At 42.3% G+C, this 12,118-nt stretch overlaps 1 protein-coding gene across 8 annotated transcripts in view; it reads left to right on the forward strand.

Annotated features, from left to right (window-relative positions):
- LOC116944038 (FH1/FH2 domain-containing protein 3-like) overlaps nt 1-12,118 on the forward strand; it is a 174,099-nt gene that overhangs the window by 34,540 nt on the left and 127,441 nt on the right. For all 8 annotated transcript variants that reach the window (XM_076068281.1, XM_076068283.1, XM_076068284.1 and 5 more), the window contains exon 3: nt 3,740-3,804. In XM_076068281.1, coding sequence (XP_075924396.1) covers nt 3,740-3,804 — 65 coding nt within the window. The remainder of the gene's footprint in view (nt 1-3,739; nt 3,805-12,118) is intronic.

Consider the following 12,118-nt stretch of genomic DNA (forward strand, 5'->3'; position numbering starts at 1 on the left):
GTTTGACAAGGGGTGGGCCAGCATGTCTGAAAATTATGAGCTTTGGCTACCTGCTCTGTGAGCAAAATATTTCATGTGAAATGTATTCCATGCAGGAAAGCAACTGACTCGTAGCCAAACGATCAGAATTCTGTGCATAAATCCAGTAATGGTATTTAATTAGTTGCGCCGCAGACGAAGCGGTACCGCTTTACCGTCATGCGCCGTCGATCTCACGAGCGCGGTGCCTGTGCCCTGGACGACATTGAAATATTATTTGCCGAATATTTGCATGATTTATGCAGTATCAGTCTCGACTCATGCGCCCCCTCCCCCAACCCCCTTTGAAACACCTGCTTCAGTTGCTGCACGTGGCCAGTGGAAATGTGGAAGGTTAAAAGGTGATCGAAAAAAGCCATCCACTACTCCTTGCCTTCCTCCTTTTCTTCCAATAACAGCGACACAGAATTGGTCCAAAATGGCCGTCACACCTGACCAAACAACAGTGGGATTAATGCGGCCTCCTCAGCAGCCACCGCACAAAATATATGAGCGGGCCATTTTAAATACCACGCTACGTTATGAAATATTTTTGCCATTTGAGGGAGCAATAATTCGTTTAATCGTTCATTCTCCGTGAGGATGACTTTGTCATTCAGCAGGGCATAAAAGGGAGCTTTAATACAACAATCGCTTTTCTTACTCCATTTTACTGTAATGCAAATTGTTTTTATTTATGTCAATGTGTTTTATGTTCCGTAAAGCAAAGAAAGTGCGGATACTAAAACGCAAATTGGGGCCATGATCAGCATTGTCATATAACGATATGCGCTTTTCGCAATATTTTCAATATATTATTTAATAATCGTGTATTTCTTTGCTACATATTTATTTATCTCAGTCAGTTTATCAGTCAGTTTATTTCGGGTAAGGCCCATTGAGCTCAGAGGTTCTTTTTCATCGGCGACTCGGCCAAAATGGTAATCGTTGGAGTGTTTCTACTCTTGGTGCACCACCCATTTTTCGTATGAGCAAATAAGAGATTAAACACTGCACTTAGTTCCACCATTGTTATAGTGTTCAATTTCTGCAGTAATCCTTGAGTGCAAGGGCCATTATTAACGTTTTTAGAGGGGATTATGGCAACTTGACAGGGTATACTTTACGCAAAAAAAACCCACATTAAAATCAGTGCAGGTCATCAATGTAATACAGGGCTTTTCCACCAGATATAATTGTGCACACGAGGGTAGTTTTCTTTAAGAAAGCACTATTTTTTTCCACCATTTTTTTCTTCATTGCAGAAGCAATAAAGCAAACTCCATTCCTCTGCTAAGAGGGCAAATTACAGCGCTGACAGTGGTAGAGGCGTAAGTGTTCTCTGGAGTGACATTTTTAGGATCTATGATCCTATTTCACAGATTACAGGGATTAAGCTAGTTTGTGCTTCTCCACCTAAGCCACTTGCTCCTCAAGTCTATGCGTTCGTTCAAAGATGTTGTCCAATAATTGAGGCCCATCTGACAATCAACGTGATCTTTCAAAATTGTTGCGGGCAGCTATTGTGAAATGATTTCGAGTTAAGCCAAATTGTATTTATCGCCCATTGCATTTTACCGAGGTGTTCATTTCTGATGTGTAGAGATTAACTGAGAAGTTATCGTGGCTAAGTCAAAGTACATTTCCTTATACATATACAGTACTATATAGACGCACAAAGCTGGATTGCTATGTAAAACTATTGAATCTCTACAACATTTCATACCAGACTCTTTGGTTCTTTTGGTAAAGTCACGTAGGTAGAAATAATATAAAATAAATCACGACGTTTCGATCGCAACACAAGCGACCATCATCTTCGTGACTTTACCGAAAGAACCAAAGAGTATGGATTCCTGCAGTCACGAAAGCTTAAAATCAAGATTTCATACCAGCTTTGGAGTATTGAGAATGTGCTTTACCAGTTATCCATTATCCATTGATGTTAATCGAATAGTAGTGTTATTAGTGTGAAGGTCCTCCAATAGTATGGCATTGAAATACACAAATAACGAAGTAGATAATTAATGAATCAAACGATTACTTTACAGCCCACTTCTTTATTAAGGCTTCCACATAACCAACACGCTCCCCTGGGCGGGGAACGTGGCTGGGAGGTGGGGGAATCTAGGACCGGTTTAGATACTATGAGCCACTTGTGTTAGCCACAGCTCGGTATCAAACCCAGATCACTGGCTTCACAGCACAGTGTGGTAACCACTGCGCCACTGAGCCTCCATTATCCACCATCATTTTAGGGCACCACGGTGGTGAGATGTTAGCTACCTCGCCTGGTATGCAGGAGGTCGTGGGTTCGATTCCAAACTCTGAACCCTGTATATTTAGAGTTTGCATGTTCTCCCCGTGGTCACGTGGATTTTGCTTCGGGTCCTCCGGTTTTCCCCATTCACATTTAGAAACATGCGTTTAGAGTATATGGCTGCGAGAATATCCACGCGATAAGTCACTTCGTTGAGTTATCATTTGTGGCAAGGTCACTTCTGAAAAAGAGCGATACAGCTCAGTCAGCCTTACCTGGTAAAATAAAAACAATATTTGGATAGTTTAGTTTCATAGTTTAGTTTAATAATTTACCTGAAACTCATACAATAGCGACTGCCAATGGACTACATGACCATCGCGATGGCATAGTGATGACGATTATCTGTTACCATGGTGTGATGGAGAAAGCTACGGTATGAAGTTCGAGTGAAATAAAGTGTTGTGTGCAGATAAAATGAAATAAATCGTGATAACCACTTCCACTGCTGGTAGGAAAAACCTAGCAATGAATACCAACATTGTATGAATAATGGATAAAGGGCCCTATATTTGTGGTCCTGATGGATGATAAAGCCAAGTGCTGCCAGGGAAAGCTTGTTTCTTGGCATGCTGCATTGGGGGGACTGTGTGACTTCGCACCGCGCTCAGCTCGCATCATTCTTTCCTAGCAACACCTGGAACACACCGAGATATTTGCAGTCAGGTGGCTTGACATTGGGAGGCCCTCCTCCCTGGGTACAGACGCAGGGATTGAACCCACGCGACCGAGGTGGCAGCACCATTACCTGAGCCGGCACTGCGGAAATGAATGCGGTGGTATGGATACGTACACAGTACAGTAATACACATGTGGTAACAGTTTGAATGTGACCATTGCACACGTTTACATTTTTATTTATTATTTCATTTGGCCATGCTCTAATACGTTATTGGGGCAATGAAAACAACGTAGCTTTCTGTGTTGAATTGCCGTGCGTGGGAGTGTAGTCAGCGGCGCCGTATACTGAGCTGTGAATTATATTGATGTGCCCTTAAAGTCAGTGGATTCAATGGATGAATGGACACTGACGCAGCTTCAGGAATCTCAGTTGCCCCTGTATTGCTGATCGCTTGTGTTTGAAATGTTCCTTTTATTTTGTATCCAGCACAGAGTCTCGCTCTCTGCCCCTCTCTCTCCCCTCTCTCTCGCTCGCTCGCACTTTCACTTGCATCTCAAGAGGTGTTTTGTCCACCGTGTCCAAGGGAGATTTGGCTCGGGCGAAAAAAAATCTTTTTGAAGTTGATTAAAAATCGGCTGCGAGGACTGTCCTTGACCCTACATCGTTGTTGTTTAAGCTAAAGCAAGTTATTATGAGATGGAAGAATTACATCGTGTGTCTGTCTTCTTTCCCTGTACCCTCCTTCCTATTTGCCCCACACCCCTACCTATCGCTTGCAGGAGATCCAAGAAACAAAGTATCGTTTTGAGAACCCAGCTCTCGGTGCGGGTGAATGCATGCATCGGTATGTTGCCTACCGTTGGCATTAAGCACGCACACAATTGAAAGCATTAATACACGCGCACACGCTTGCACATGCGTGTGCGCGTCATTAAATACTGTAACGCCGCTCAAGTAATGCAAACGCTTCCCTGTGGGCTTGGGGATATTGGTAGCCTGATATTGTGGACAGAAACTGACTTAGCAGTCTGTTTATGTTTTGGGCGGAAGTAGGGTCATGTTGTCATCTAAAGTCTGCATTGCATTTTTTGTGCATATGCCACAAGTGTTACGAAGGTTACGATGCAATTGAAACAAGTCACTCCAAAGTAATGTAAAGTTTTATTTAAATCTCACTTTGAAAGATTGAACACAGCAGATGCATTAAAAGGTAATGGATATTCGAGTATTTAATTAGCTCTGCTCAAAAATCGATTTCCTTCTGTTTGAACGTTCAGTACACTATATATGTGTGTATGCATGTGTTTTTAAAATGCCAGCCCTGCCTTTAATACCCATGCTGCAGATTACTCATTACCCTTGTACATACTCACATTTCCTATATGAATTGTTGACTAATAATAATAATAATTTATAACCCTGAGTTTATTTTCGCAAACTCTGGAACATAATTGTGTGGTCATACATTCACTCTGTACGCTATGTGGCAACCGTTTAATCTCGCGTGTATATACAAAAAAAACTGGTGTTACCAAGGCAGCTTACACACACACACAACTCACTCTGATCTCAGTCGTGGCACAAACTCAAGTAAACACGGTCAAAGCTGCGTATCCCGGTGGTTGCACGTTTCATATAATCTTTGCACTTAAAAGGCCGTGTCGCCTGCACTGTGAGATTTTTCAGTATTCTTTCTGCGGGGCAAGGTCCGTGCCAACCAACTGTCACCAATGGATGTGGTAAATGCTATCATGTTGTTGTTGTTGAATAGCCAACACATAATATACAGCTTCAGCATTTAGTCTTGCCTTTGGTGTGTAGGATAACATGATACGTATACTGGGGTTTCAATTTCTTTTTTAATATGTATATTTGATACTTGTTTTGGGGGGAAATGTGCAGGACAAGGGAATTATTACATTGCAGGATTCTGAGAGATGGTGACGGCTTAAGGAGGCCTTCATCCAGCAGTGGATTAATAATGACTCAGGATGATAACTAGAACAGATGCAAATTAAATAGTTGATTAAAAAAACATTATTTTCATGAGAAGGCTACAAATGTATACATATATATTTTAAATGGACATAGTTTGCAAATCACTGCATACAATTTAATGAGAAATGAGCTGCATGTGAATGATTCTCTGCAATTAGAGTGTTATAATGAGGAACAAACTCTAAACCAATGTGTAAATCACCTTCACACAGCAACAGTGGCAGCCATTAGAGATAAACAATTCTATATTAGCAAACGGTAAGTTGCGTATACTCATGCAACTTGATTCAAATAAGAAAGATTATTTATTCCATTCTTACTCGACACTGAATGATGTGTATTTCTTCCGGCGGAGGTGTGATGCCAAAACACGTATGTATGTTTTTTTTTGTATTTTATTCACATAAGGTGACAAGAAGATTTTGCTCTGCAATTCCCCATTAGTTTATCTCTTAAAAGTAATATTATGCCAAGGCTCATAAAAACAAATTTCAGTCACCACTGCTCATTGTTATTTTTACAATCAAATACCAAGCAGTATTCAATACTTTTATAAACCTATATACTGTGTTGTTTATAATTATAGCCCTTTATCACTCCAATGTTGTATGTTGAACTTCTTTTTCACCATACGTAGCCAACCGTACTAATCGGAGGTGCGGGTGAAGGACAACAAATTAAACCCAAAAAGGAGTTCCAAAGAAGTGAGTTTTCAATCAAGATTTAAAAGTACATGGCTCCATACATTAGTATATTACTCATACACAGATCATCGTCTCACCATGCAATAGATAAAGTCTTAATTCTACTGAGGTTCAGATGTAAGTGACTGTGTCTCAGCTGTAAAAACAGACACATCTCCCCCCCCACCGTACCACAGGGTGTCTCACCACTCTAAGACCTCACCGCGCAGGCCAGGATCTCAGTGTCCCCACAGCCTAAACACAGTCACACTCCCCGGGATAACTGTTTTCACAACTGGCTGCTACCGCCTGATGATGGGATGTTCACAAAGATTCACTCCCGTAGCCGGAACTAGGGAACTTTGGTATGAAGGGCATATTGCACATTAACCGGCAAGTTAATATGTTCCCATTCAAATGACCAACCAAAGGAAGGATTTTGAATTTGACCTGCCTAAGTCGTAGCTCACCGGTATCTGCTTTTCATTAACCTTTGAGCCAGGGCCAGGCAATTGGGATTGGTCAGTCCAAGGGGGTGGAATATTTTCCTTCACTCGGCGCACTTTGTGAAGTCGAGATCCTGCATCGTGACTGCCCTTAAAGGTGACGATGCGATGTGGAGTGCCGGACAATCTACTGCACACCCCATGCTGCTGCTCCGATTGAGTAATGCGGTAGTGTTGAACGGTGTGTGCCAGCTGTCAGATGCAGATGTGTAGGAGACATGCTACATTTCTGAAAACTTGGCACTCTATGCCATGCACTTTTCAAGCATAAGTCATCGGAGAGTGGTTTTTAGATTAACGCCGCTTCGGATGGAAAAAAAAATCTCCAAACCAAAACAAATGAGAAAAGTGTAACTGCAGCCGTCCTTATGCTCAATTCCTCTTGAATGATTCTTTATTGTCCTTCTGTCCTCACACTCGTCCCACGTGGCCACATTGGGATGAATGCCAAGCCATCTCTGCTTTATTTAATATTCTGCACCGCACAAAAGCGGGGCTAACGCTCCTTGGCCTTCCGAAGCAACAGGGGGAAAAGAGAAAAAAAAAACTGAAAGAAAGTGGAAAATAAAGACTCAGAAAAATGCTAAAACGTGGTGCTAGCCGCCCTGCTGAGCTTTTCAAAGAGAATGGGTGATCCAAAAACTGCAACCAACAAAAGTCTATCCATGTCAGACAACATGCTTCTGTTGAACTGTCAGTATCTTGGATATCAGCCCCCTTCCAATCGATTCAATAAACAGAGTAGATGTCTGGCCATAGCCAATGGGTGCTTTGCAGCGGTTTTAAATAAACATCTTCTTCAAAATACAACAGGGACTCCCTTCCTTCTGTCAGTGAATATGGTAAAGTTCTGTACGAAATAGCCATTCTAGACTATTACTCATTGCCTAAGCAAGCGACAACAACATTAACAGCACGGCTTATGTGTGTTTAAGCCACTGTTGGAGAACACATTATCACCTAACTTCAGCTCCGGATAATAGGACCGTGATTGCAAAATTGAAGCATTTAAAGTGTAATTACTTTTTTGGTTAGTTTTTAAAACCTCATTGGAATTCTCAATATCATCCCAAAGCAGAATGACTGTGGTCAATGGGTATCAACGTCTTTTCCAAGACAATTGTAAAGCGACTGAGCAAAGGCATGAAATGTCCCATCATCGTAAACTTGTGAAGTGACATCATTATACGGTAATTTGTGAATCATGAAACGAACGGTGTCGCGTATACATTTAAAATTTAACATTGGCTCGTGAAATCCGTCAAGAGTTGTGCTATTAGCGGGCTTGTAAATTTAAAGAGAGTGAGTCGTGAAGTGCATAGCTGGAGAAGATTTTACTTTTAAGGTCTAATACATGTATTGATTGGACTCAAAGGACCGCCCGCATATGGTTTTCGAATACTGCTTATAAATTAATGATAGCACTGCTACAAACAGTTAGGGAAAGGAAAACATTGAGAACACGCCACAGCAATAACTGGAAAGCTAAAAAAAGTTTATAATTTCTCGTTCGGTGAGCAATTTTACAGGAAATACCCCGCACAAATGTTATGCAATGTCACATGCGAACCACACATGTGAACATGTATTCTTAGCGCTGGTGGGACCGTGCAGTGTGCTGTTTGCTAAATCACTCCTGTGCCTAATCGTCAACATGTGCAGCGTTTTGCCGCCTTGTGAATGATTCCATCTGCACATGCAGACGTGGTGACCGATTGTGGAGAGGTGCTCGTCGCGTGTGAGGCCACCCCTCACACCGTGCTGAGAATTGCGGCCGAGCTCAGCAAAAACAAATGCTGCTGGAGGTCAAACGGGGTGCCGTGGTGGCGAGATGTTAACTACCTCGCCCCGTATACAGGAGGTCGTGGGTTCGATCGCAATTATATTTTAAGTTTGCATGTTTTCCCGTGGATGCATGCATTTTTTCTCCTGGTTCTCCGGTTTTTCCCTCCACATTTAGAAATGTGCATTTAAGAGTATTTGTCTGCTATACATTTCCACAGGATGATAAGCCACTTCGTTGAGATATCATTTGTGGCCAGGTCGCTTCTGAAAACGAGTTATATAGGTCAGTGGGCCTTACTTGGTAAACTAAAAATAGTTAAAAGTTAGTTTTAAATCTCACTACATGTCTAAAGATTCCCTTGCAAATAAGATAACCCAAGTCAATGTGCACTTTTGAATAAAGGTGCCCACTCATAAACCCAATTAATTAGTAGGCCACAATAATGTTTATTTTATTATATATACATATAGACATCAACATTTTTTTTCCCAATTAGGTTTTTAGGCAAAGTCTAATTGGTATGCAGTATTCCTTTTGGAAACATTTGACAGAGGAGACGGGATCAATCTACACAGCATAGACTCATGACTATTACACTTGATTTGAAGCTTTCGTGACTGCACTCTTTGGTTCTTTCGGTAAAGTCACGTAGAAAGACACAGAGGCCAATGCCTCGAGGCCTCAACACAGAGGCATTGGGTCTATGTGTGTCTATGTTGTGTGTCTCTCTCTGTGTGTCTCTGCGTTGTCTCCCTCTGCTTGTGCGTCTGTCTGTGTGTCTCCGTGTCTGTGTTTTGTCTCTCTCTCAAATGTAGTTCTACCTGATGACGACTGCTTGTGTTGCAATCGAAACGTCGTACTCTATTATTTAATTTATTTTCTTTCTACGTTACTTTACCGAAAGAAGCAAAGAGACTATGACACTATTTATGCACATATGTTCGGGGGGTGGAGTTGTGGCACAGTAGTTAATGTACCGTGCTCTGAACCCGGTGGCTGGTGAACATCAATGATGAGTGATTTCTGAACTGGTTCTGGACCCCCGTGATCGCCAACCAGCACTGACCAGCATGGTTAAGTATGGTCAAGCAACACCCATGGTGGGCATGGCGTGGGGATGACTTCGCCCAGCAGTGGACTGACAAAGTGTTGTGTAATTTTTATTTATTTATTTCAGCTCTGCCACTGGTGTAATTTCTATTGCAACTTTATCATCAATAGGTTCCCTTTGAGGATGTGAAAACAGGATTCGTGGTGAGCATATTGACAGCAACGCGATCCAGGGGCCTTGATTGATTAAACAAAACAACATGCCATCATCTGCATGGGAAGCCGCAACAGACAAATGTGCTCTCTAGCCCAAGCAATGAAACATGTAAAGATAATACGGGATTGTAAAATAGTCGCCAACTATACTTGAAGGAAGAAGTGGACACACGCAGTGCTTGGGTGCTTATAGCAGACAGGAAATGGTAAATTATGACATATTATAGTCTAGTTTTGCGTGATAATTTTTACCGGACAGCTGGTCCAAAAAATGGACTCTGACCTACAATCAGACAGCGACTCCAAAGCCTGAAACTCTAGTGTCCACAGGAGAGACAAATTCGTGGTTTAAGGCGTACTTATTGATGGAGTGAAATATGTTTTCAGGAAATGGATAATTTTAACATATCCATACAATAAATGTAATCTGCACAATGGTTTAATCACTGCATGTAAGTTTAGTTAGGACGTGTCCACTACAAAATGTTTCCAGAACTGTTAAGTTTGGTAAACATCTGTTTATTTTAGCTTGTGGTTGTGCTTTCGTTGACAGTTGAAGTCAACTGTTTAGTTTCCTTTTAATACAGAGCACTTTTCGTGACTTAAAGTTGAAAGGTCACTGAACTCGGCCTTCTAGTCCCCAAGGGAATTTCGAGTTTCCTTTTTTTATATAATGAGCCTCCGAAGAAGTCAAAACGTATTAAAGTCACCGGTGCGTGCGTGCATGCCTGTGCATGCGTGTGTGAGAGAGAGGGGAGCAGTAGCGTAGTGGTAAGCGCACTGCGCCTCTAACTCAGTGAAATGAGTTAGATTCCTGGGCACGCTAACATCACTGGCTTATCTTAACCGATCCTAGGGCTTCTCGAGGTTGACTCAGCCTTAAATTAGTACCCGGGAGAGTATATACACATGAGCACTAGGGGCATTAAAGGTGGTTGGGCGTAGTGCAAGCAACGCCACATCTCGTGAGCCATGCTGGTCTTCATAGGTGCTTACTCCAAAAGCCTGGTAAGGCCATACGGGGGAATGTCGTGTATTTTGTTTTGTGTGCGTGTATGTGAGAGCGAGAGAGAAATATGTAGTGTCCAAATTAGCTGGTGTTTTTGTATTTTCCCTTGTGCTTCCGCTGGACTTTTGCTAAGATGTAATTCACAAAAAAACCTCAGCTTGGAAGGGTTTCCTTCATTAATTGTCTCCATCCTAAGAAGTGCTTTCACAAGAAATGTCCGGTATGCACATCAATTTTATTGGGTATTATTTGTCTTTGCCCATAGTGCTGTGTTCAGCTAGGGCTTGTTAGCATCAACACGAGGAAGCGTGCCCAGCTTATTCAATTTGTTAAAATTTAGATTTGTTATATATGTGCCATGCATTAGCTAGATTTTGTTCCTTAAGAAAGCAACATTTTACTCAACTGACAATGAGTTGATTTTATATCAACATTTACAGGGAGGCATGGCTTTTTAAATGTTTTTTTTCTTAAATGCTGCAACCGTATGCATGTAAAACAATGTAGTTTGTTTAGAACATTTGAAAATACGTTATTCATCCTTTAGCACCCAGAGCAGGCAATTTAGGCATTGATGGATGAATTCGCCGTTATACTTGTAGCTACCATGAGCTCCGTTTTTGCCCGGCGAGAAGCTGTGCATGATTGCACTTTGTTTGGAAATTGTACCATATGTTTCGGAAGCAGTGGGCTTGGAAATAGCCTGGCAGATCGGGATGAAAGGAACCATTGAGAGTGGTCAGAACCAGCACCCAGCTGTTTCGGTTGAAGGGCAGCCTCTGCGGTTGCGTATAAATTCCGTCGCCCCACCTCAGACCGACCGTTTCTTGCCTTCATTGCAAACCCACCCCCCCCTCCCCTAAAACTAACTCTTGCTGCTGCTTTCAATGTGCACCAAGTGACATTTGATGTACGCAACTTCCTTTCCTCGCTGCAGCCCTTTTCCAGCTCGTTTGACACAGTCGCCGAGGTCCACATCCTTCAACGATGCTTCACCTTTTGGTGCACGTGTGCGCGATGACAGAATCGCAAATCACTTCGGGATGCCGCGGTGTACACTGGAGCACTCTGGCCAGAAGCCTCTTTTTTCGATGGCATGTTGGCCGTAAATCGACTAACATGGTAAGGATATCAAAGTGGCTGTTCACACACTAAGATGTATTACATCTTGCGTGAACAGAATGGTCCTTCCTTTCTGTGTTTTGTCCCATGTAATTAAAGTGTGGATCTGATGATTTAAACAGCAGCCTTATATTCTGACTTCAAGTGACTTTCCTTAGGCTCTACGAGACGTGGACGTTGGGAATTGAATATTAATAATCATAAGTGAACGATGTCAGTCTTTTTACCATGGCATAATTACGTCCTATTTTTTTATTTACATATGACATGATTTCACTTCTATACAGTGTGTATACCTTCTAGCGATATCCAAACCAGTCCCAGGCTCCCCCTTCACCATCCCGTACTGACCGGCAACACAAAGTATGGGCAAACGACCTCCATGACTCACAACAATTATAATTTTTATCCATTTTCTTATTATTGTAATTATTATTTATCTCCCACGTGGATGAGAAAGTTCGGGGCGGCGGGGGGGGGGGGGTTCAATAGATCAGTGAAGTACAATCGATCAGAACATTTAAGAACAACGCCACATGTGCAGGCTTACGATACCACAGACTCGCATCTAAGCTCTGATCACACTGCAATTTTCAAGCTATGGAAAAAATAAACCAGGCCAGCACCTGTTGCTGGCCTGTTGTTTGTGGATTTTGCGAAATGCTTCCTCCGCTTTGTGGCTCGCCGAGGTGGCCACTGTGAAGATGTATGTTCGAGGCGGCAACACGATGTGGAATTCTGGCCCCCAGCATCCTTCGATTTTTCACCCCTCACTACATCCGTTGTGA

The sequence above is a fragment of the Petromyzon marinus genome, chromosome 20, assembly GCF_048934315.1.
Source record: "Petromyzon marinus isolate PM22_M1 ecotype Great Lakes invasive population chromosome 20, UKy_Petmar_22M1.pri1.0, whole genome shotgun sequence".
NCBI classification, from domain to species: domain Eukaryota; kingdom Metazoa; phylum Chordata; class Hyperoartia; order Petromyzontiformes; family Petromyzontidae; genus Petromyzon; species Petromyzon marinus.